General features: G+C 47.2%; 1 protein-coding gene across 1 annotated transcript in view; it reads left to right on the top strand.

Moving 5' to 3' along the window:
- Positions 1-25991, top strand: part of LOC135539624 (plexin-A1-like) — a 284575-nt gene that overhangs the window by 41736 nt on the left and 216848 nt on the right. Inside the window, 2 exon segments of the mRNA XM_064965616.1 lie at positions 625-2024; positions 15082-15264. Coding sequence (XP_064821688.1) covers positions 843-2024; positions 15082-15264 — 1365 coding nt within the window. The 5' untranslated portion in view covers positions 625-842.

Here is a 25991-nt window from a genome sequence, read left to right on the forward strand (position 1 = left end):
CCATGAATCATCATTTTTTTTTTACTCAACCTCCCTCAGGGTAGCAAACATGTTTTGGCCATCAGAGAGCTGCGGATCTGCCACAGAGTAACTGAGAACCATGCCTTGGTGCTGTTGACAGAATAAGGGCCTAATTAGGAGAAGAGGGGGATGCTGGGTAGTTTGCTGATACTGCATGCAGTGGGGAGGCCTGGGAGGGAGCAGACCAGGATACAAATTGCGTGGCGTCCATAGAAGTGTGCCACCTCCGGGGATTTTCTCAGCAGACCGTCTCTAAACCCCTCACTATACCGTTGAACATGTGAAATATTAACATGCCGGGTGTTGTGTGTCTCTAACTCATCGCAGTGTGACTCGCGTTATTGTACTGTGCGTTGTGTAATACGCCCGAAGCTCTCGCTAGCTGTCTCCCTTCACAATTGAGTGTAGTCACAGTTATGCCCTACAGGCCTGAGTTTGTGTAATTTATTCATCTGGGGTGGTTGAATGTCGTCTTGACTTTTGTCTTAACTTGGCAGCGTATCTCGTGTGCTCTCAGGTTCCCGGGCTGATGCATAATCAATAGGTAATGTTCCATCGCTTCTCATAATGTGTGTTTTTTTTGTGTTTTTTTTTGCCTTGCAGGGCTCCTACAAATGCCGCTGTGGATGATGCTCTGGATGACAGCTCCGAACGCAGAGAAAAGGACACCGGATCAATAGGAGCTTTCCCCCCCTTCCCTTGGCCAGTCCATTCTCCTTCCAGGGGAATATAGCTAAACACAAACAGAGCCGGACTAGGTGCTGGAGTGAACCCACCTCCCCCATCCCTTCCCCCAGCCTTGGCTCCCGCAAGTCCCAGATATGTGGCCCTTACAGAGGTCACTCGCTGCCCCTCGTCTGGGGAACCTGCTCCTTCTCATGGTGCTGGTCCTCTTGGTAGACCCATCCCAAACAGGAGGCCAACCCCAGACCTTCAAAACCTTCTACCCGCCCGATTGGGGACTGACACACCTGGCCATTCACAACAAGACGGGCGAGGTCTACGTCGGCTCGGTCAACTGGATCTTCAAGCTCTCCAGCAACCTCACCAAGCTGCGGAGCCACATGACTGGTCCCGTGGTGGACAATGAGAAGTGCTACCCCCCGCCCAGCGTCCAGTCCTGCCCCCACGACCTGGCCCAGACCAGCAATGTCAACAAGCTGCTGCTCATTGACTATGCCCAGAACCGGCTCATCGCCTGCGGGAGCACCTCCCAGGGCATCTGCCAGTTTTTAAGGCTGGACGACCTGTTCAAGCTAGGCGAGCCACACCACCGCAAGGAGCACTACCTGTCCAGCGTGGCCGAGTCTGGCACCATGTCCGGGGTCATCATCACCTCCCCGCATGGCCCCGCCAGCAAGCTCTTCATCGGCACGCCCATCGACGGCAAGTCTGAGTACTTCCCCACACTCTCCAGCCGCAAGCTGATGGCCAATGAGGAGAACGCCGACATGTTCAGCTTCGTCTACCAGGACGAGTTTGTCTCCTCGCAGCTCAAGATCCCTTCGGACACCCTCAGCAAATTCCCCGCCTTCGACATCTATTACATCTACAGCTTCAGCAGCGAGCAGTTTGTCTACTACCTGACCATGCAGCTGGACACTCAGCTCACCTCGCCAGACGCCTCCGGCGAACAGTTCTTCACCTCCAAGATCGTCCGTCTCTGCGTGGACGACCCCAAGTTCTACTCGTATGTGGAGTTCCCCATTGGCTGCACCAAGGATGGTGTGGAGTACCGCCTCATCCAGGACGCTTACCTCAGCCGGCCCGGGAAGCAGTTGGCCGACTCTTTAAGCATTTCCGAAGACGAGGACATCCTGTTCACAGTCTTCTCCCAAGGCCAAAAAAACCGGGCCAAACCACCCAAGGAGTCGGCCCTGTGCCTGTTCACGCTGCGCCGCATCAAGGAGAAGATCAAGGAGCGCATCCAGTCCTGCTACAGGGGAGAGGGAAGGCTGTCGCTGCCCTGGTTGCTCAACAAGGAGCTGGCCTGCATCAACTCGGTGAGTCCTGCGACCCTCGTAGCGCCACTGACCTCTATCGGATTCTCCGATTCAATTCACTGCCCTTCAATTCTGATATGTCCCTCACATTAAATTCACTTTGATTCTTATTATTTGCCACGCTCTTTTCAGAGAGCATTGAACAAAAGGCCTACGCTCTGTAATGGCTGACCTTGTGGTCTCACTGGAGATCTGTCAAACTTGAGGAGACCGTAGTTACAACCACTCTGCAATTATCAGGGTTTCGATTCCGACAGTGGTGACGAATACATGGTCCTTCCTCAACACGCCTCTGCCATGATGCTGGCATTTAGCTTTGTCCCCTTCCACCACTTCTCCCTGGGGCCCTCTGTAGGCCAGTCGTAATTAGAGAGGAAGTGCTGAGGCGTCGTGACTCTGAGCCCAGTTCCCACTCTCTTCCTGGAACCACTGAGTGCTTTGATTTAGTCCAACAGAGATATTAGCCCAGTCCCCAGGATTTGTGAAATGTCACTCAAATGACACACACACACACACACACACACACACACACACACACACACACACACACACACACACACACACACACACACACACACACAAATTCATTGAGAGAGGGTTTGATCGCATGCTGTCTGCAGTACTCGGCCCCTCGGGGAAGACAGAGGCTTGGCTGGGGTTCTCCTACTGATCTACGGTGCATGGCCGCGCATGCTTTTGAGAGCGCGCGCACCCCGCTCCAGGCCGAGATAAACAGGCCTCAGTCCACATCTCTCTCGCTCTCCGTCACCCTCTCTTTAGCCTCCTCCCTTCTTGCTCCCCTTCTCTCTTATCCCTTCTTCTTCTCTTCCCCCTTCTCTCATCCCAACAGTCATCCCGCTTTCTCGCCCTCTCCCCGTTCTGTCTCGCTCCCCCTCTATATATCCATCTACAGTCTTCGACTTCTGATTTTCGTTGTCACTCGCTCACTCACTCACTCAGCCTGTTAGCTGGCATTCTCAACCTCCCTCCCTCTCTCTTTCCTTCTTCCTCTTTCATTGGTTCTTTCCCTCTTTTTTTTTTAGTGCTCTCTTTCCCCCCCCTTTCTTAGTCTCTACCACTCTAATGATTAGTTCTTTTTGATAGAGCATTCTTATTAAACAGCGGTACGGCCCAGCTTGGTGACAGGTGCTACGTGCTAATGAAGGCCCATCTCCAGCTGTACGTCGTACACATAATGGACTATGAATGAGTACAGCAGGTCACTCTTTATTCCAGTTCATTACCAAGAGTGCACAGGTGCTTGAAAGAAAGGGGTGTAGAGATTGGGAAAGGAGGCTGACGAAAAGCCTGGCCGGGTCGCGCCGTCTGTCGTTTCTAAACCGAGAGAGGGAGAGAGCGAAAAAAAGAGAGGGATTTGTGAATGGCCCAGTTGAGGCACTCAGGGGGTCACCTCGCTCCTCCTCAGCTGCAGTTGATTTCCTGTCGTCGTGTTGGCCCTTTCTTTCTTCACTCCTCTTCTCCCCGTGAGTGTTAATTTGACCGTTTTGGAAATGGGCTCTGGTTCTCCGTGTGCGAATGTGTCCTCACAAGTAGCGTTTACACAGGATAACTTTTTTTCCCAAAGCCAGTTAAAATGTGATCTTCTCTCAAGTAACACCCCGCAATCTGCTTAGTCAGCCAGTCGGTCGCTAACCATTCCACACTGACTCATTCTGGATTCCCGCTTTTTAAGCCCACTCGTTGCCACAGCTCCCCGGCTCTGGTGGGAACGGTGATGTAAGAGCTGCTGTGTCCAGCCAATTGGCTGGCCCTTGATCCTGTGGCGACGCCAGGTCAGGCTTGAGAACTCATTGAGTATAAGTAATCCTGTAAGCACAGGTCTTGGAACAGCATTCCCCTCCCCCACTCTCTTAACCTTAACCTTTGAAAACTGACCCTAGATCAGTGTCTGGGGGTGATTTTGGCTCATTGCTCCGTGAGGGGCTAGATGAGGTCAGCAGTTGACCCTGGTGTAGAGCGGCTGGGAGGCGAGGCGGATTGAGGCAGGCCATTGGCCAGCTGAAGGGTGCAACCTATCATGATGAATGGTCTCCCGTACTGTCAGCTCCCCTCATTACCCCTGTAAATGGACTGTGACTGTGTGTTGTGTGTGTGTTTGTGGAAAGCTCACATAGGTTCACTGTTGTAGATATTTATTATGTAATTTTGTTCTTTATATTGTATATACACACACACACACACACACACACACACACACACACACACACACACACACACACACACACACACCTACCTATCTGAAGCGACCACGGGCAGTGGTGGTGTTCTCAGGCCCTCATCTGTCTGGGGTTTATTAGTGATGCTATGACCTTCCACCACTCTGGGAGTAGATCCATAGAAACCATTTCTCCACAGAGGGAGGGAGCAAGACCGAGATCGGGAGGGAGAGGTGGGTAGAGTGGGAGAGAGAATAAGGGGGAGAGAGAATAAGGGGGGGAGAGCAAGTGGGTGGAGGACTGGGAGAGTGAGAGGGGGTGGAGGACTGGGAGAGTGAGAGGGGGTGGAGGACTGGGAGAGTGAGAGGGGGTGGAGGACCGGGGAGAGTGAGAGGGGGTGGAGGACCGGGGAGAGTGAGAGGGGGTGGAGGACCGGGGAGAGTGAGAGGGGGTGGAGGACCGGGGAGAGTGAGAGGGGGTGGAGGACCGGGGAGAGTGAGAGGGGGTGGAGGACCGGGGAGAGTGAGAGGGGTGGAGGACCGGGGAGAGTGAGAGGGGGTGGAGGACCGGGGAGAGTGAGAGGGGGTGGAGGACCGGGGAGAGTGAGAGGGGGTGGAGGACCGGGGAGAGTGAGAGGGGGTGGAGGACCGGGGAGAGTGAGAGGGGGTGGAGGACCGGGGAGAGTGAGAGGGGGTGGAGGACCGGGGAGAGTGAGAGGGGGTGGAGGACTGGGAGAGTGAGAGGGGGTGGAGGACTGGGAGAGTGAGAGGGGGTGGAGGACTGGGAGAGTGAGAGGGGGTGGAGAGGGAAGAAATGGCATTGGTGAAAAAAGTACCCAGTTGTCGTACCTGAGTAAAAGTAAAGATACCTTTAATAGAGAACGACTCAAGTAAAAGTGAGTCACCCAGCAAAATTCTGCTGGAGTGGAAGTCTAAACGTTTTTGGTTTTAAATATACGTGAGTATCAAAAGTAAATGCAATCGCTAAAATATGCTTAAGTGTTGAAAGTAAAAGTGTAAATAATAAAAAATACAGATACCCAAAAAACACTACTTAAGTAGTACTTTAAAGTATTTTTACTGAAGTACTTTACACCACTGAGGAATGGTGAGCTGGAGCGAACGAGAGGGAGAGAGAGCGACAGGTAGCTACAGAAAGAGAAAGGAGACATGCTATATCTGCTGAGCAAAGGGAGGCGTGGAGAAGTGGAGATGAAGAGAAAGGGAAAAGAGAGAGCTAGAGAAGCTAGCCACAGAAAGCCTGTGCTGCCCATGTGTCTGCTGGTACCATCAGCCACAGAGCAGGAGGAGGTGATTTGAACAGAATGCTCCCGCACCAATAATATCGCTGTCAGTCACCCGGGCGCTGGGCTGTCACCGTCACCGCCGAGGCTTTCCGTCATCCGCTGGCTCTTCACGGGGAAGGCGCTTTCTACCGCTGCTCCTGACCCTCGGCGCCAGCTGGTGGCTGGCAGTGTGCCAGATAACGCTCACTGTCTTCAGGTGACATCTTGACATTCACGCCGTCAGGAAGGGAATAGGAGGAGAATAGAACAGTGGAGGATGTCCGTTAGTGTGTTGGCGCCGTGGTGATTTGAGTGTGTGTGTTTGTTGTGGGTGGGTGGGGATGTGTGTCGTGTTTGGGTGGGTGGGTGGGGAAGTGTGTGGTGGGTGGGTGGGTGGGGGTGTGTGTTGTGTGTTGTGTTTTTGTTGGGGTGGTTGTGTGTGTGTATAGTGTTTGGTGAGGTGGGGGTGTGTGTAGTGTTTTTGTTGGGGTGGTTGTGTGTGTGTATAGTGTTTGGTGAGGTGGGTGTGTGTGTAGTGTTTGTTGTGGGTGGGTGGGGATGTGTGTCGTGTTTTTTTTTGTTGGGGATGGTTGTGTGTGTGTATAGTGTTTGGTGAGGTGGGGGTGTGTGTAGTGTTTGTTGTGGGTGGGTGTGTGTGTTGTGGTTTGGGGGGTGTGGGTGTGGCATGCGCAGGCATTCATGAAGTCTGTAATGGACAAACAAAATACAATGCTACTATCACAACTTTTCCTTAGGTTTAGCCCACATCTCTATTTCTCGCTCTCGCCTAAGATGGCGCCGACGTATGGAGTATGAATCTCCGTGTACTCACCGTCCACTCGCACCCTTCCCGGAGACGGTGGAACAATGGTCTCGCTTCTTCCGGCGAGGTGCCGGGCAGCCTGGGATTCCTACCATAGAGTAGGAAAAGAAGACTGAGAGGCCGACATGGGGGTGGGGTCATCTTAGTGTGATCGAGACACCGGGTGACCCGTACTAAGCAGGACACGCGTGCGCTACACTATGCAGGATGCCTACTCACAGCACTATTGAATTTGACTGGTATCTCTCTTCAAAGTAAGAGCAGATGTGAATTTCCGACTCTCCCCATGCATCTAGCCTCGGCAGTTTGATAGTGTTGCAGGTTAGCTTTTTTTATCTGTTAAACTACTTCCGTCCTGCCTCCGCTCCTTGGAGCACATACAAAAGACGGTGTCCCAAATGGCACCCTGTTCCTGATGTTAGAGCACTGCTCTTGACCAGAGCTGGTTAAAAGTCGCGCACTATGCAGGGAATAGGGTTGCGTTTGGGCCGCACATAGGAGCCACCGCCGCTGCTACACCGACCAACATGAAGATATGCCTGGATACTGAAAGCTTTGTTGGGGATAACGCTATCTTCTATCCGCCAGCCTCTATCTTCTATCCGCCAGCCTCTATCTTCTATCCGCCAGCCTCTATCTTCTATCCGCCAGCCTCTATCTTCTATCCGCCAGCCTCTATCCTCTATCCGCTAATAGCATTATTCCATTTCATAGAACTTGTTCCATACAGGGGGGAAATGCAATATAGTTTAGTTAAGTCGACTCTGCGATTATCAGATACAGAATCAACGGTGTGTTCAAATGCTACATTTCAAACACTTAATCTGTGTTTGTTTTGCGTTTGCCTCGTGAAATAGATGCCCCCCCTAAAACAAAAAAAAAATTGTGAACTCCAGGCAGGCTCAAGCGACTGCTGAACTATTCAAAATAGTATTTGATCCCAGGTCTGGAGGGCTGTGTTCTTCCAAAACGATATCTTCAACTCAAGCAAGGCCAACTAATAACCTCGTTAAATATATTTGCCTTTACGATTCTGAGCGGTAATTACGATAAATAAACACAGGACTATTCCCCCCTTAACCAGAATGTGATGGTAAACGCACGTAGCTCATTAAACGTGACTAATTGGGACGGCGGCGGTGATGACCACCGGATGGATGTTTCTTAGTTAATTGGGCGACGTAATGTGCTGAGGGGTGAGAATTACTGGGTTGAACCTATGTCATTATATACCATACTAAAGTACTAATATTAGGTTAGATTGATGGACATACCAAGCAATCCAGTGTGTGTGTGTGTGTCTACCTGTGTGTGTGTTTGCTTATCAGTGTCTCCCTTGAGATTGTTTTCAGCAGCGGAGGCGAGTGTGTGTGTGTGTGTGTGTGTGTGTGTGTGTGTGTGTGTGTTTGTGTGTGGGGGGGGGGGGTTCACTTCTGGCGACAAAAAAGAAAAGTAAAAATGCCGTTCTACTCCAAAAATGCATGAATATAAATCATGTTGAAATGCTATTGATGGGAACCACTGCACTGTAGGGAAGACAAGGAGCAAGCTGTGGCTGCGTGCTCGTGGCTCTCATTCGTGCTACTGCTTAAATCTGTTTGCTTAAAAGACCAGTTGTAATTGTCAATCTGATCTTTAAAAGGGATAGTGCGAGATTTTGGCAATTAAGGATACCATTTTTATGCCAATGCGTGCAGTTAACGTTAGTTTCGGGAGATGCGCCACAAAGTTTCGCCAAAAAATCGTAGTTTTTGGAGTGGCAGCAATGATACAAAATCTCTTTCTCGCTCCGTCTCTCTGTCCCCACCCCATGCTCACAAATCCCCGACGCCCATGCTAATGATACTAATTGCCCGTGTAATTATTTATTGATGTCTGTGTCTTTTGTATTTTCAAAGTGTACTTGTCACGTACACAGGAAACAGCAAGTGTAAAACAGTGTGGTGACGTGCGCAGCGCCAAACTCTCGTCCTCCAAACTTTCCCAATGAGGCAGTAATACAAGTAATAATATAGATAAGAAATACGAGAGGAAACAGAACACAAGAATCATATACAGGTTAGTGCCAGTACCATTATTACAGTGTGCAGGGGTGCTGGATTGATTGTAGGTATGTACATGTAAACAGGGGTAAGAGGTGACTGGTAGCAGGATAAATATTAATAGTAATAATTATAGTCAACAGCAAAAATATAAATGCAACATGTAAAGTGTTGGTCCCATGTTTCATGAACTGAGATAAAATATCCCAGAAATGTTCCATATGCAAAAGAAGCTTATTTCTCTCAGATGTTTTGCACAAATTTGTTGACATCCCCGTTAGTGAGCATTTATCCTTTGCCAAGATCCACCTGTCAAGTTTGGCATATCAAACATCTGAATAAACTGCATGATCACTACACAGGTGCATCTTGTTGCTGGGGACAATAAAAGGCCACTCTCAAATTGGCAGTTTTGGCACACAATACAATGCCACAGATGTCTCACCTTTTGAGGGATTGTGCAATTGGCATGCTGACTGCAGGAATGTCCATCAGAGCTGTTGCCAGAGAATTTAATATTTGAAGAATTTCTGCACACTGTCAGAAACCGTCTCAGGGAAGCTCATCTGCCTGCTCGTCGTCCTCACCAGGGTCTTGACCTGACTGCAGTTCGGTGTCGTAACCGACTTCAGTGGGAGAAGGCTGGAGAAGTGTGCTCTTCACGGATGAATCCCGGTTTCGACTGTACCGGGCAAATGGCAGACAGCTGTATGGCATCGTGTGGGCGAGCGGTTGACTGATGTCAACGTTGTGAACAGAGTGGCCTGTGGTGGCGGTGGGGTTATGGTATGGGCAGGTATAAGTTACGGACAACGATCACAATTGCATTTTATCGATGGCAATTGATGAGATCCTGAGGCCCGCTGCCATCACATCATGTCTCAACATAATAATGTACATCATTCCTGGAAGCTGAAAACTGTCCCAGTTCTTCCATGGTCTTTTTACTCACCTGACATGTCACCCATTGAGCATGTTTGGGATGCTCTGGATTGACGTGTATGACAGAGTGCTCCAGTATCCAGCAACTTCGCACAGCCATTGAAAAGGACCACCTGCTGTATGGGAGCAGAGAACAGTCAAATGCTGGGGTGACTGGAGTCAATTTTGGGGGGCTGTTCTCAGACACAATTTGGAAGTATTTTTGACACTTTTGGGATGCTGAAAGCTGAAATGTTGCCTGTGACTGTCGTGCCACTGCTTGCTGCCGTCACACTGGAACATAAAATAATAATCAACCGTCTTTCTTACAAGACGTAAACGCATGCACACAATACCCAGCTGTGTGTTTAAATACAATTCAATGCATGTCCAAGGACCACTCGTTACAAGTAGGAACAACCAATCACACACTCCCATCTCCACATTGCTCCGTTGCCATGGCGTTCTAGGCCTATCTGTCGTGAGAGAGATTGACCCTCCGAGAGATTCTACAGTTGGCTTGGAATTCTAAAACAACTGTGTGTGTTTTGCGTTAGTCGTTCTAGGCACTGTGTGTTTGTGTGTGAAGCGTGCACATGCGTGTGGCGCTATGTGCACCTGCATCGTATGTGTGTGTGTGTTTGTGTTTCTGTGTGCGCTTTCCCCGTGTCCCCCCCCCCCCCTATGCCTAAGCAGTGACGTGACAGTGTTTGACTGTGGGCTGTGGGTCAGGAGTTCCCAGTGGGATTTCCCCCGGCCTGTCTGTCACCGGCGATGAGTCGGCACATGACACACACTCTACCCTGTACTTTTGTTATCGGAAGTACAGCTCACGAGTAGGACATGTTGTTCCATGAAGCTTTGGATGTCGGTGTCAGTGCCTAACCAAAGTGCTTTAAATTTTCATTTGGAAAAGCGCTGTATGAGATAAAATTAATTAAAAGACACAGTTGGGCAAATAGACATGTGGAGGGACAGACAGACATACCGAGACACCCACACAGACTAAACATGTTTTATTTACTTTGAGAGGAGACTCCTTCTCTTTAAGAGACTCCCGCGATGTCTCCTTAAGCTCAGCTGGGATTCTGGGTAATTTATGAGAGCGAAAGATGGAGAGGGAGGGGGGCAGAGAGCGAGATAGAAGCCCAGAGAGAAAGAGAGAAGCCCAGTGGAATGTGTGAATAGTTTGTGCTGTGATATGCCAGGCTGTTTTGGCTTATGTGTGGAATGTGGCAGCGTGTGTTTAGTTACGCCCTGTGTGTGTTTTATTTATAGAGCAGGACCTCTGTCTATGTGTGTGTGGACGTGCCCACTCACAGAATCAGACTGTTGTGTATCCATGCATGATGCATAGCCATACATGTATAAATGTATGAACGCACATTTAATGAATAAGTGGGGCAGGGGCAGATATTTGTATTATTTCTATTCGTTTAGACATTTTTTCTTTTGAAATTACGTTTAGATTCAAGTAGTTTCCAGACCTGATTTGCTAGTTTTTATTTGGTTGTAGTTTTTACAAAAACAGTTCTATTTAGTTTTGTATTGTATTATTTAGTGTTCGGGATAAACAGTAACTGATGCCTGGGAGGCTAGGAGACATTGATGTGTTGTATAGGGATGTCACTTCTTGCCACTGGTGGGGGTGGGGTGAGTAATGCGTAAGGTGATGGGTCAGTTCATAGGTTAGGTTTACGTTGTAAAGTCAATTTCAATGTGACGTGGATTTGAAAGGGTTCGCGCCTCGACTGGTGAAATAAATATGGTGGAAGGAAAATCTCTTCACAAGACCGCTGATGGTTTTCATCTGTTTGTCAAACAAATCACTTCATAAAGTAGGTTACGTAGCCAGACAGCGTCAGGCTACACTTACATGTCTTCTGCCTTGACGACGATGGCAGTATTATCAGCAGCACCTGTATTTTTACTAAATAAATGTCTTTAACTCTGGTAATTTTTCTGTAAAATTGTTATATTTGCATTTTGCCCGGCTTTGAAAGCGCCTCATTACTTAAGCGGAGAAATTGTATTTAAAATAAATATTACTAGTATTTTTTTGCGTTTATGCCCAGCTCACAAGGCCCCTTGATGTGAGGCCTGAAGCAATAGCCTCTTCTGCCTAGTGCTAAGTCTGTCACTGATCCCCCTCAGGTCTGTTTAACGGGGTGGTTCTCCCATAGACACCAATGTATTATCAGCTGCGCCTGGTCTGCGTAGTTCATTGACTGTATATGAACCAGAAAAAAATGAGGGAGTGGGATATCTCGCTTCCTCTTCCGTCTCTGGTTTAGCTTGCCCTTTGGCTAGGCTAACTTCCCTGTTAGCAAGTGATAGATAGTGATGTGCAACGTCTATTTGAAATATCGACATCACCTGTGAGCATTTATCCATCAGATTCAGAAACTTAACTCCATTAGGAGAAATCTTGAAAACCCGGTAGATTTTTGCCCAAAGTTTAGGAGGAAAAAACAAATTCTGGACATAATTCATGATGGGTTTTATTTGAGTTAGTTTTGGAGTCCAAGATAATAGTATCAGTATAGTTTTAGTTTTTCAAACAGGTTTGTTAAACTATTTTGGAAAATAAAATAATTTTCACGATTAGTTTTAGTTTACTATAATAGACTTGGCGTGTGCACACTTGTTTATGTGTGTGTGTGTGTGCGCGCACATGTGCATAATTAATCTTTATGAACTGGGTGGTTTGAGCCCTGAATGCTGATTGGCTGACAACGCAGTGGAGTGCCTGGATACAGCCCTGAATTGTGGTATGTGAACCCTTTGGAATTATCTGAATTTCTGCATAAATTGGTCATAAAATGTGATCTGATTTTCATCTGTAACAATAATAGATGGGGGAGGAATGAGCCAATTGAGACAAAGTCACAACAATAGACAAAAACAGTGTGCTGAAACTAACAAACAAATTATTGTAATTTTCTTGTCTATGTTGAATACATCATTTAAACATTCACAGTGTAGGTTGGAAAAAGTATGTGAACCCCAGGCTAATGACTAATGACTTCTCCAAAAGCTAATTGGAGTCAGGAGTCAGCTAACCTGGAGTCCAATCAATGAGATGAGATTGGAGATGTTGGTTAGAGCTGCCTTGCCCTATGAAAAAAAAAATCAAAATTTGAGTTTGCTATTCACAAGAAGCATTGCCTGATGTGAACCATGTCTCCAACAAAAGAGATCTTAGACTTAAGATGAAGAATTGTTGACTTGCATAAAGCTGGGAAGGGTTGCACAAGTATCTCTAAAAGCGTGGATGTTCATCAGTCCATGGTAAGACAAACTGTCTATAAATGGAGAAAGTTCAGCACCGTTGCTACTCTCCCTAGGAGTAGCTGTCCTGCAAAGATGACTGCAAGAGCACAGTGCAGAATGCTCAATGAGGTTAAGAAGAATCCTTAACAAGTGACAGCTAAAGACTTACAGAAATCTCTGGAACATGCTAACATCTCTGTTGACAAGCCTACGATACGTAAAACACAAAACAAGAATGGTGTTCATGGGAGGACACCACGGAAGAAGCCACTGCTGTCCAAAAAAAACACCAACATCAAAACCTCATCCCAACTGTAAAGTATGGTGGAAGGAGCGTCATCCCAGACACACCAAAGATATTGATGAACTGAAACAGTTTTGTAAAGGAATTTGCAAAATTCCTCCTGACCGTTGTGCAGGTCTGATCCGCAACATTTAGTTGAGGTTATTGCTGCCAAAGGAGGGTCAACCAGTTACTAAATCCAAGGGTTCACTCACTTTTTCCACCCTGCGCTGTGAATGTTTACACGGTGTGTTCAATAAAGACATGAAAATGTATAATTGTTTGTGTTATTAGTTTAATTAGACTGTGTTTGTCTGTTGTGACCTAGATTAAGATCAAATTTCAGATCAAATTTGATGACCATTTTATGCAGAAATCCAGGTATTACCAGAAGGTTCACTTATACTTTTTCTTGCCAATGTATACCACAAACCCCCGAGGTGTCTTACTACCGGTTACCAACGTAATTAGAGCAGTAAAAAGGAATGATTTGTCATACTCGTGGTATATGGTCTGATATACCACGGCTGTCAGCCAGTCAGCATTCAGGAACCGAACCACCCAGTTTATCATTGACAATATATTGTCCAGTGTAGGTTAGCCAGCACAGTAAGTGTCTTCTTCTTGTGGACTGTAGGTTAACTTTCAAACCCTGAAGAATACCATTACCCTTCACTACGGAGTAGAACTCTGGTTGTGCATCCCAAATGGCACCCTATTTCCTATGTAGTAGTGCACTACTGTTGACCAGGGACCAACGGGCTCTGGTCAAAGTAGTGCGTTATGTAAGGAATAGGGTGCCATTTGGGACTCAACTGCTGTCTCTGTGTACTAATGTACTGTATCTTAACCCTTTCAACCCCCCCCCCCCCATGATGGATTAACCCTTCAAGGTCCTTCCCTCCAGGCTCTGGTGGGGTGGGGCTACCGTGTGTCTGACTAAGTGCCCGACTCAAATTCAGATTGATGGAGACGAGCTTGCACTTCTCTCATGATTGGGTTGAATATGGCCCTGTGGGCATCTGGAGAAGTGTAGGAAGGATTGTAGTTGAGTGAAGTGTGTCTGTTTTGTCCAGATGGGAGACTGGCCAATGCCATTAGTGAATAAAAAGACTGTTGTTTCAAGTAACGGCTCAGTGGACATGGCCACACACACACACACACACACACACACACTTCACTCCTCTACAATCCTTCCGATGCCCATTGTTAGTGAGTCGCGGAAGGTTCCCGTAAAGCAGCAATCCCTCTCTCTCCACCGGGTCACGGGGCGAACTACGGGACTTTGTAACCAAATTGATACCCAGCTGGCTGTCCCTTCCTCTTTCTCCTCTCCTCCTTTCTCTCCCTGCCTTTCTTCCTGCTGTGAGATGGATAGATTAAGAGAAAGACGCAGAGTGAAAGAGGGGGAGGAATGGAGAGAGAGAGGCGGGGATAGTAACGCGTAGAGTTGCGGTACTCGTCCGCTGTAGTTCTCGGCTAAGGGATGGTTTGAGAATTGGTGAGTGAGGCAGCGAGAGTGAAATAAAGCAGGAATGGAAGGACCAGAGGGACATCGACGAGAGTCGTGTTGAAATCAATTTTAGGCAGATGGTGAGACACGTGAGGGAGAGTAAACTGTTCTCTTCTGTGGATCAATCAGATGATGTCGTGATCAGTCTTTGGATTACACCGCCATTTACACACTTGCCTGTGTGTGTATGTGCGCGTTGCCCGTGTTAAACACACACCGACGCCACTTCAATTCTAACCTTCCTCTGCTAGCAACCTCATAGGCCTCCATAGGGTGCGGGTTGCGCACACACAGTGACGTTGGTGTGTCATGCCTCTCACGACAGGCCGATTTGACTTGCGTAGTAAGGTTGGTGACCTCTGCCCTCTAGGCTGAACCACAGCCTGAATGCTTTGTGTCAATCTCCCTTAGCAACCCAAATGGCAGGTTGGAATTCGTCAGGGGGTAACTATTGTGCCCCTTAATGAAATTAGAGCTCTGAATGAGGGGATTATCATTTGAATCGGTTGAAGAGAATCCTTTGGGAGAGAGACACATGCACTACTTAAACATGCACACAACACTCGTCTCTCGACGATAGCAAACTGCGTATCTGTTGTGTTTATGTGACTCTTTCCTTTGTCTTTCTGTAAGTGCAACTCCGCTCTGATATTGTACTGTATTAAACAAGGCTATTACAAGGCCAGCCACACTGTTTTACCGGTCTCCTCACACTTCTCTCTCTCTCCTCTCTCGTTCAGCCTCTTCAGATCGACGACAACTTCTGCGGCCAGGACTTTAACCAGCCGCTGGGCGGGACCAGCACCATAGAAGGGATACCGCTCTTCATCGACAAGGATGACGGCCTGACCTCGGTGGCGGCCTACGATTACCGCGGCAACACCGTGGCCTTCGCCGGCACGCGCAACGGCAGGATAAAGAAGGTAAGGAGCAAAAGGATGGCGGGAGAACGACTCTTTCGGGTCGCGACAGAGTCGGAGCGTCGTTGTTCCGTTGTATTCATGGCCTTTGTTGATCAGTCTTGTCACGGCAGATTGGAATTTGGGTGTTTTTTATTTCCGTAAGCAGAAAGTTGCTCCATGTATAATCATGTCGACATTGATTGGTCCTCATGACTTTCTTAAAGGGGATATCATAGGCTGTGTCAGGAATGGCGACCTATAGATTCCTATATGGCTCCGGCGAATAGCAGTGCGCTCCGTAGGAAAGGAGACAGGGCGGCGTTGACGTGTCCTCCCTCATAGATAGGTGCCGGGATCTGATTTCGCCGTCGGGGCTTGTTTAGTTCATAAAACCTTACTGCGACGCGTCACATCCATTTGACTCAGACGTGTCTTTAACATCCAGGAGACCCTGCAGGCCGTCGATCAAAATCTCCATGCGTTTTTTTTTGTTTTTTTTAAATGGCCGCTCAGACGACAGGCGGGGAAATTGACTGCGGTCGTCTAGTTTTAGTAGATGCAGTATTTAGGCCTAGCCTGTGGTGTCAAATGGAAATGGATAGAGTGGTCTATTGAAGGTCGTGGGGTTTGGTTCCCGCAATGGTCATAAACGGGATATTAGGCGGATATGTGTTAGCTGTTCGTGGCTTTGAATGAGAGCTGAATGTTGTCTGGATCGTAGCCTCCAGAATCTCTGCTGAACATTCCAAACGGGCTGCTGCTGTTGGTCCGAGTTTGTGTGTTCTTATTTGTGTGTTGTTATTGATGTTATCTCAGTTATTAGCACGTACACAGTGTGCATGTTGATTGTGTGTTTGGTGAGTGTTCGTTATGGCTTGTCATACTAATTTGTGTGCGTGCGTGCGTGCGTGCGTGCGTGTGTGTGTGTATGTGCGCGTGTGTGTGTATGTAGTCTGTTGAAGACAGGGCTCTCGAGGTAGATAGGAGCTCATTGTATTTCGCCTGGTTTACCTTCTGTTCCGGTCAAGACATTGAGTCACCGTTATGAATATGCATTATAATTTGTGGGTTTCTTTGTCTGAATGTGTAGTGTGTGTGTGTGTGACAGCACAATGCAATGTTGACTTAGATTCAGCACTGTGCATTTGTCAAAGTGACACCGATCCATTCAGTTATTTTGTGAACAGCGTTATTTGTTGTTGTGTGAGACGTGTGTTGGTGTGTGGAAGGAGAGAACAAGGTTGTTGTTACATGGAGGTAATTGCCAAAATAATGGAAACACCAACATAAAGTGTCTTAATAGGTCATTGGTCCACCACGATGCGCCAGAACAGCTTCAATGCTCCTTGGCAGATGTTCTACAAATGTCTGGAACTCTGTTGGAGGGACCTGACACCATTCTAACATGAGAAATTCCATCATTTTGTGTGTTGTTGACGGCGGTGGAACGCTGTCTCAGGCGCCGCTCCAGCATCTACTGTAAGTGTTCATTTGGGTTGAGATCTGGTGACTGAGACTAATTTGAGACCCCTCTTTCAAAGTCACTGAGGTCTCAAACACTCGAGAGCATACATCACGCAACAGACGTCATCAGAGCGCACATCAGATCAGTGTGCTGTCTACACTCGATCTGTTGATTTTATGAAATAGTTTAATCATGTCAGCAACGTCTTTAACCATTGGAAGTTCTGATGGCTAAGGGTTCCGCGACGCAGTTTTTTTTGGGGCTGGGACCGCAAGTTGTGTCCTGGATTCCTGCTAAAAAATACACAAAGTTTAGCGGTTATCATGCTAACAGAGCAAGATAACGCTAGCAGTGCTAGATTCAAAACACCAGTGGTATTTGTGTCTACATCTGGGCTCAAATGCGCTAGGTGTGAGTTGACATCTACACAAGAGGAGGAAAATAAGGTGGAACTGATAAATGAGCATACATTCTTTGTCTGTTCCAAATGTATCATCATCAAGCAGCTTAGGGAAGTGATTATCCGGCTGCTAGTTCAGTTGCGGGGGAAAACGAGATGTGCGTTTCAGTTCTGAATGCCACCTACAGCTAAGGACTCGATGAGTCAGGCGGTACTAACCTGCTCCAATCCACTGGACAGATGGTAAGCTCAACTCCCCGGCCAGTGGGAGACTGGACACTGGCAAGGCGAATGAGGCGAAACGTAAATGTCACTGATGTGTCTTCCTTGGATCAGCCTCTCAGAATAGCACTAAAAACAAGCAAGCAACACAGAAAATGACTAACAATAGCCCATATTAACACATGTCGCCTGAGAAATAAGGTTTGTGAAATTGACCACTTATTGACATCTGAAAACTGCTAAGAGTCGGTGTTTGGACTATATATGTGTGAAATGTTGGATAATGTAAGTGATATCAAGCTGCCCACTCAAAAAGAAGCTCCAAGCTGTAACCAGTGCCTGCTATCTGATTCAAGTCATCAGTCCAACCTACCAGGGTATTTACAAACAGAACATTAACTAAATCATCTATGTATGTTGATCACGTCTTTACTAATGTTTCAGAAACCCGCTCTAAAGCAGTATCTACGGCCATCAGATGTATCATAATATAATAGCGCTATCTAGAAAAACCAAAGTCCCGAAGACTGGACCTAAAATGGTGTATAAACGATCATACGGGACGTTTTAACAATGCTTCCTTTGTGAAGATATATATTTCTTGGGCTGATGTAATGAGGAACATCCGGACGCTGCACTGGAAGCATTTGTGAAACTGCTTCTTTCCAGTTACTGATAGGCATGCGCCCATCAAGAAACTGACTGTTGGAACTGCCAGAAGAAACTGTACTATGGAACAAAGATACATTATGTAAAGAATGATGGTAAAAAAAACTCTGGAGTACTTCAAATGAAATTCTAGGCAAATAAAGCAAGCTCTGCGCCTTCCTTCATTGAGGCAGATGGCTTGTTCATAACAAAACCCTTTAATATTCCCGACCACTTGAATACCTTTTTTGTTGTTGACAAAATGTAAAATCTTAGGTATGACATGCAAACAACAAATGCCGGGCCTTCATATTCATGTATAATGGACCAAATAATAAAAGACGAGCACTGTAGTTTTGAGTTCCTCAAAGTGGGTGTGGAAGAAGTGAAAACAAACATAAGGACAAACCACCAAGTACCGACAACCTGGATGGTGAATGTTTGAGGTTGGTAGCGGAGTACATTGTGACATTTTTGTCACATCTTGAATGTATGCCGAGAAGACTGTGTGTGGTAGGCAAAGGTCATTCCGCTACCCAAGAATAGCAGAGCACCCTTTTTAATGGTTTTAACAGCCGGCCAATCAGCCTGTTACAGGTGCAAACGTTTGGTAAAAATACTGTTTGATCAAATACAAAATTATTTTACAGAAAACAAATGAACATACTTTTCAGCATGTTTATAGGGAAGGGCACTCAACGTGCTCGGCACTAACACAAATTACTGATTTGGCTGAAATAAATTGATAATGTGAAGATTGTGGGAGCTGTTTTGTTCGACTTCAGTGTAGCTTTTGATGTCATCGATCATAACCTATTGCTGAAAAAAACGGAGGTGTCATGGATTTTGCATCCTCTGCCTTATTATGGCTTGGGAGTTACCCATCTAATAGAACACAGAGGGTTTTTGTTAATGGAAGCCGAATTCAGTTGAGTGTGGTGTTCTGCAGGGCAGCCCACTAGGGCCATTATTGCTTTCTGTTTTTACAAATGACCGTCCACTGACCTTGAATATAGCCTGTGTGTGTCTATGTGCGCTGACGGTAAACACTAAACAAAATATAACAGTAAACAAAATAACTGAGACACTAAACATAGAGCTCCAGTCAGTTTTAGTTTTAGAACGAGTGATAGGCTGATGCTAAATATCAAGTAACAATTTGTGGGACAAATCACTTGCTCAACACTAAACCTCGCTTAGATCTGTTATTAAATAATGTGGCTATTGAGCAGTTTGAGGAGACTAAACTGCTGGGTGTAACGCTAGATAGCAAGCTGTCATTGTCAAAACATATAGACTCAATGGTTGCTAAAATGGGTAGAGGTCTGCCCATGATAGGGCGTTGCTCTTTCTTGACATCTCAGTCAACCAGATAGGTCCTACAGGCCTTAGTTTTGTCACACCTGGACTACTGCTCAGCTGTGTGGTCACGTGCTGCAAAGAAGGACATAGGTCAATTGCAGTTGGTCCAAAACAAAGCAGCGCGTATCGCACTTCGATGTACACGGAGGGAAAGTGTCAGTAACATGCACGCCAGTCTCTCCTGGCTCAAAGTTGAGGAGAGATTGACTGAATCACTTTTGGTCTTTGTGCGAGGTATCGATGTGTTGAAGTTACCCAAACTGTCTGTTAGAGCATCGGCACAAACACAAGACGACATGCAACCAGAGGGTCCCTTCACAGTCCTCAGGTCCAGAACAGAGTCTGGGAAGCGCACATAGAGCCATGACTACATGGAACTCTCTGCCACCCCAGGTAACTGAAGATATTAACATAGCCAGTCATAAAAACAGGTAAAAGAACACCTCACTGCAGAAAGGGGACCGTGAAGAGACGGCCATTTTTATATATCTTGTATTGGAGTTTGCACTGTACTATGTATTAGACCTATGTGCTGGTATGTAGGCAATGTGTGGAGTTTTAGATGTATGTATTTCAGTCCATGACGACTAGTGTTCTCTAATATGTCATGTTTCATGTTGACCCCAGGAAGAGTAGCTGATGCTTTTTCTGCGGCTAATGGGGATCCTAATAAATGCCAAATAAATACCTAAGGTCTTTTCTTGCCATGGCAGCCAAAATAATGGACAACTGGGCATTTTTATACATGACCCTAAGACTGATATACTGTTGATTGCTTAATGAACCTGTGCGCAGGCACCTGCTTTCAATGTACTTTGTATTCCTCATTTACTCAAGTGTTTTCTTTATTTTGGCAGTGACTTGTTTGTTTGCTCACACGTCTGCGTCAAGACACAAAGAAAATCGCCGTGCAAGAAGTCACCAAATCCGTCATCTGCCTTCTCTCCTAGTGAGAAAGAGAAACACAAACATGTTTTATTCTGCTGTTAATAAACCCACTATTAATAGGATTTTAATCTCAACTACTAGTTCACAGTACGCTGCCTGTGTGTGTGTGTTTGCGTGTGTGGTTGTGTGTACTCACTGATCAAATGTGCCTAGCTTGTTGTTGGAAAGAATGTGTAGATGGAGGGAGGAAGAGAGAGTGATGGAGGGAGTGGGTGAGTGATCGAGGGAGGAGGGGAGAGGGAGAAAATCAATCAATCAAATGTATTTATAAAGCCCTTCTTACATCAGCTGATGTCACAAAGTGCTGTACAGAAACCCAGCCTAAACCCCCAAACAGCAAGCAATGTAGGTGTAGAAGCACGGCGGATTCGTAACGTGTGATGGAAGCAGGAGCTTTTTGATGGATCTGTTGAAATGGGAAATTGAGGACAGAATCTGGCTTGTCCCCAGTCTCTCTCTGTCTCTGTCTCTCTGTCTCTCTGTCTCTCTGTCTCTCATCTGCATGCTTTCAGTGTGTCATGCTTTTGTGTTTTTCCTCCACAATGTGTGTTGTACAGACATTAGGGAGCTGTGAGTGTGTGAAGCACTACAAGCGGAGAGGGATACTGCTGTATGGTCCTGCCTCTGACTATTGAGAGATCATCCTCTCCTGTGAGTTTGGGGGAGATGGTGAGAGAGAGAGAGGGAAAGAAAAGCTGTTCGATGGATGAGCGGGTCTTTAGAGAGGGAGAGATCCTGCTTCTTTAGTGAAAGCACTGGAGCCAGACCCTCTCTCTCTCTTCCTCCCTCCCCATCGAGGTGTCACTCTCCAGCCTGGTGTCCAGCGTAGCATTCTTCAGCTGTTTCACCGGAGGGGGTACAACTCTCCCATCTGCTGCACTAGCCACTGTGCCCATTTTGAGCCCATGCCAGAAATAGGTAGTTCTTCTGAGTAGCTTCCCACAGGCCCCACTGCCCACTCAATGGATTCCCACCCCCGAGGCTTCGGACTCTGACAAAGAGGCCATGGAAGATTTATTAGTGTGAAAAGTGGAGGGGATGTTGCTGCTGTCCTGTTTTATAGTAGTCTGATGTAGTCTGATGTAGGCATCATTAGTGACATCACCATTAACACTCCAACATCTAAACCCCCTGTGTTAGCCGTTGAACTTGACCAGCATGGTTTTGATAGGAAATAGATTCACTTACCCTGCGGTTACTTGGTTCATCTTCTAAAATATGACCTGTCTGTGCGTGCGTCTGTGCGTGCTTCTGTGCGTGCTTCTTGATCGTGGCGACATGGTTCATGACCGTTGCTATTCCAGAGGGACGGGTGTATCCGTGATCTGTGTGTGTGTGTGTGTCAGAAGCTAATTGACTGATCATTGTCATTCTACAGGCTCATAATGATGTGTGTGCGTGTGTGCCTGTGTGTGTGTCAGACAGAAACATGGCAGACTGACAGCAACCCACCCTCTCACCACAGGCATGGTAATGATGGGACAGACCCCTCCTGGTGACTAATCCCCCCCCACTCCTTCACCGCTCTCTGTCCCTGTCGGTCCCTGTGTCTCTGTCGGTCCCTGTGTCTCTGTCGGTCCCTGTGTCTCTGTCGGTCCCTGTGTCTCTGTCGGTCCCTGTGTCTCTGTCGGTCCCTGTGTCTGTGTCCCTGTGTCTCTGTCTGTCCCTGTGTCTCTGTCTGTCCCTGTGCCTCTGTCGGTTTCTCTCTCTCTCTCTCTCTTAAGTGATGAGAGGGAGGGAAGGATAAGGAGAGTGGGATGGAGAGACAGAGAAAGATCTGTGGGGTGAGTAATGAGAGCAAAGTTGTGATTGGGAGAGACGGACAGACAGAGTGAGACCCACAGTAGAGTGATAGTCTGTCTCTCCTGGGTGAAGGAGGCGTACTGAGAGAGAGAGAGAGAGAGAGAGAGAGAGAGGTCTACTGAGAGAGGTCTACTGGCCAGCCTGGCAAACGGATGGAAACCAGACTGACACAGACAAACACACATCTCAAGTCCCTCTGTAGAGGAGGGTCATTCCAACGCATTGTTTTGATAGTGAATAGGTTCACTGTCATCCTGATTTTACTTAGTGCTCAGCTCCCTGTTCACTCTTTCTTTCTCTCCCCCTCTCTCCTTTCCCCTCTTTCTTTCTCTCCCCTTCTCACCTTTCCCCTCTTTCTTTCTCTGCCCTTCTCTCCTTTCCCCTCTTTCTTTCTCTCCCCTTCTCTCCTTCCCCCTCTTTCTTTCTCTGCCCTTCTCACCTTTCCCCTCTTTCTTTCTCTCCCCCTTTCTTCCCCCTCTTTCTTTTCTCCCCTTCTCACCTTTCCCCCTCTTTCTTTCTCTCCCCTTCTCTCCTTTCCCCTCTTTCTTACTCTCCCCTTCTCACCTTCCCCCTCTTTCTTTCTCTCCCCTTCTCTCCTTTCCCCTCTTTCTTTCTCTCCCCTTCTCCCTCTATCTCCTTTCTACTCTTTCAATTACATGTTCTGTAGGTGTGTTTGTCTGTCCTATGTCTGTGTGCATTTGTTATGTGCGCGTACACGTGTATATGTTTTGTGCGTACTCCCATTCACATTGTGTTAGCAGAGGCACAAGTTGTCAGAGCTGGGAAGTAGCACGGAGGGTACTGTTGTGGGGATGAATGCAGTCCCTCGGTCATCTGTTCATGCTATTAAGATGATTAGTATTATGTATGAGTATGCGTTAGGGCTGTCCCCGACAACACCAACATCTTGGCTCATTTGTATTTTATATATATATATCACAAATTACTAAAGAGGGAGATAAATATAGCCAATCCAGAATGAACAAACCTGTTCCAGGCCCCCCCCCCCCCCACGACCAACAGCCTAAAGACCAAACAAATGGCCAGTCGACCAAATGGGGTCAGCCTTAGTATGAGCATATCAGCAAACTGATTGACGCTGGGAGAGTCAAGCCAAGTTTAGCTGTTTTGCTTAGGCATCCACCATAGTTCCCGCATTCATGCTGGAAAGGACAATGTTGTAAAGATGGAATCCAGGGGATAGAATGACAGTCAAAAATAAAGTAAAAATAACGTATGTTTGAATGACACTGAGGGGGCAACGCTGTGACATACAATGCCTGTTTTTCCCGGAGGCTGATTCCGCGTAGGTGCTTGTACACGTGTAAACTTGCATATATACAGTTGAAGTTGGAAGTTTACGTACACTTAGGTTGTAGTCATTAAAACTCAACAAATTTATTGTTAACAAACTATCGTTTTGGCAAGTCGGTTAGGACATCTACTTTGTGCATGACACAAGTAATATTTCCAACAATTGTTTACAGACCGATTTTATTTCACTTATAATTCACTGTATCACAATTCCAGTGGGTCAGAAGTTTACGTACACTAAGTTGACTGTGCCTTCAAACAGCTTGGAAAAGTCCAGACAATTACGTCATTTCTTTCGAGGCTTCTGATAGAACTGTTTGGCCATAATGACCATCGTTATGTTTGGAGGAAAAAGGGGGAGGCTTGCAAGCCGAAGAACGCCATCCCAACTGTGAAGAACGGGGGTGGCAGCATCATGTTGTGGGGGTGCTTTGCACTTCACAAAATAGATGGCATCATGAGGAGGAAAATTATGTGGATATATTAAAGCAACATCTCAAGACATCAGTCAGGATGTTAATGTTTGGTCGCAAATGGGTCTTCCAAATGGACAATGACCCCAAGCATACTTCCAAAGTTGTGTCAAAATGGCACAAGGACAACAAAGTCGAGGTATTTTAGTGGCCATCGCAAAGCCCTGACCTCAAACCTATATAGAACATTTGTGGGCAGAACTGAAAAAGCATGTGTGAGCAAGGAGGCCTACAAACCTGACTCAGTTACACCAGCTCTGTCAGGAGGAATGGACCAAAATTCACCCAACTTATTGTGGAAGGCTACCTGAAACGTTTGCCCCATGTTAAACAATTTAAAGGCAATGCTACACTCAATTAGTACTTGGTATGTAAACGTCTGACCCACTGGGAATGTGAAGAAATAAATAAAAGCTGAAATAAATAATTCTCTCTACTATTATTCTGACATTCCACATTCTTAAAATAAAGTGGTGATGTCTTTTGTTTTTGCATCGTTGTTTTCCTTTGTTTTTCCTCTGTTGTTCATTTTGTTGGTTGTTGTGTTGGGGGACTGTGGCTTGGGGTTGGAATGGAGGGAGAGGTTTATTTTTAGACTTTTGTAAGGCGGGAGGGGGGGGGGGGGAGGTCTTGCATGGTTGAGGGGCAGCTGCCGGGAAACTGTGGGGGGTTGGTGGCCTGGCGGTTGAGAGGTTTGGCCGGTAGCCGATAGGTCGCTGGTTCAGGTCCCAGTTTTGACTTGGTGGGAGATCTGTTGACTTGCCCTTGTGCGGGGGCGCTTGACCCTGATTGCTCCTGTGGTTCGCTCTGGACGGGAGATGGTCAGATGACTGAATATGTCCATTTTGAACGACTTCACTGTAGGTCGATTGTATGTTTTTAATATTCAATTACAACAAGCATCTTTTTAAAGATGGAATCCACTGTAGGGGAAATGGCACCACTGTCCGCCCCCACAGTCATTATTGTTTTTGTTTTGTTGACATACCCGAGGTGAGGAGTGTTGCGCAGCGTGGTAATACACATTGCTGTACTTATTCTGCTGTTCTTTCACACGTGCGATGATGTCTGAGTGGTAAAAACAGTGTTTGTTGTTTGCATTAACTTCTTTGTTGTTGTTATATTGCAAACGGACGTGGCTGTTCCACCATTTAAGAATCCCAGCTTTAAAAGATACATATCCAAGCCATATGGATTGAGTTGGCCCTGTAGTGTATGAATTGCTTCGGGTGAAGTTTCGAGCTACAGACTTTTAGTACGGAAAATGCAAAACTTACCCAAGATCAGCATCTTGGGGTATCTTCACCCTACACTGTGTGAATCAGGCAGCAAGACAGACTGAGCTAGAACAAAGCTAAGAAGTGAAGCGTGGCCCATATAATATGTTTCTCATTACTAATGCTCCAAGCCATCACAGCTGCACTCCAGGAACTGTTTGCCTGTGTGTGTGTGTGTGTCTGTCTGCCTGTGTGTGTGTGTCTGTCTGCCTGTGTGTGTGTGTCTGTCTGCCTGTGTATGTGTCTGTCTGCCTGTGTATGTGTCTGTCTGCCTGTGTGTGTGTGTCTGCCTGTGTGTGTGTGTGTCTGCCTGCCTGTGTGTGTGTGTCTGCCTGCCTGCCTGTCTGCCTGTGTGTGTGTGTGCCTGCCTGCCCGTGTGTCTGCCTGCCCGTGTGTCTGCCTGCCCGCGTGTGTCTGCCTGCCTGTGTGTGTGTGTCTGCCTGCCCGTGTGTCTGCCTGCCTGCGTGTGTGCCTGCCTGCCTGTGTGTCTGCCTGCCTGCGTGTGTGTCTGCCTGCCTGTGTGTGTGTCTGCCTGCCTGCCTGTGTGTCTGCCTGCCTGCCTGCCTGTGTGTGTGTCTGCCTGCCTGTGTGTGTGTGTCTGCCTGCCTGTGTGTGTGTCTGCCTGCCTGCCCGTGTGTGTCTGCCTGCCTGTTTGTGTGTGTCTGCCCGTCTGTGTGTCTGCCCGTCTGTGTGTCTGCCCGTCTGTGTCTGCCCGTGTGCCTGTCTGCCTGTGTGTGTGTCTGCCTCTGCCTGTGTGTGTCTGCCTGTCTGCCTGTGTGTGTCTGCCTGTGTGTGTCTGCCTGTGTGTGTCTGCCTCTGCCTGTGTGTGTCTGCCT

This window comes from Oncorhynchus masou, chromosome 5 (assembly GCF_036934945.1).
Source record: "Oncorhynchus masou masou isolate Uvic2021 chromosome 5, UVic_Omas_1.1, whole genome shotgun sequence".
NCBI lineage: Eukaryota > Metazoa > Chordata > Actinopteri > Salmoniformes > Salmonidae > Oncorhynchus > Oncorhynchus masou.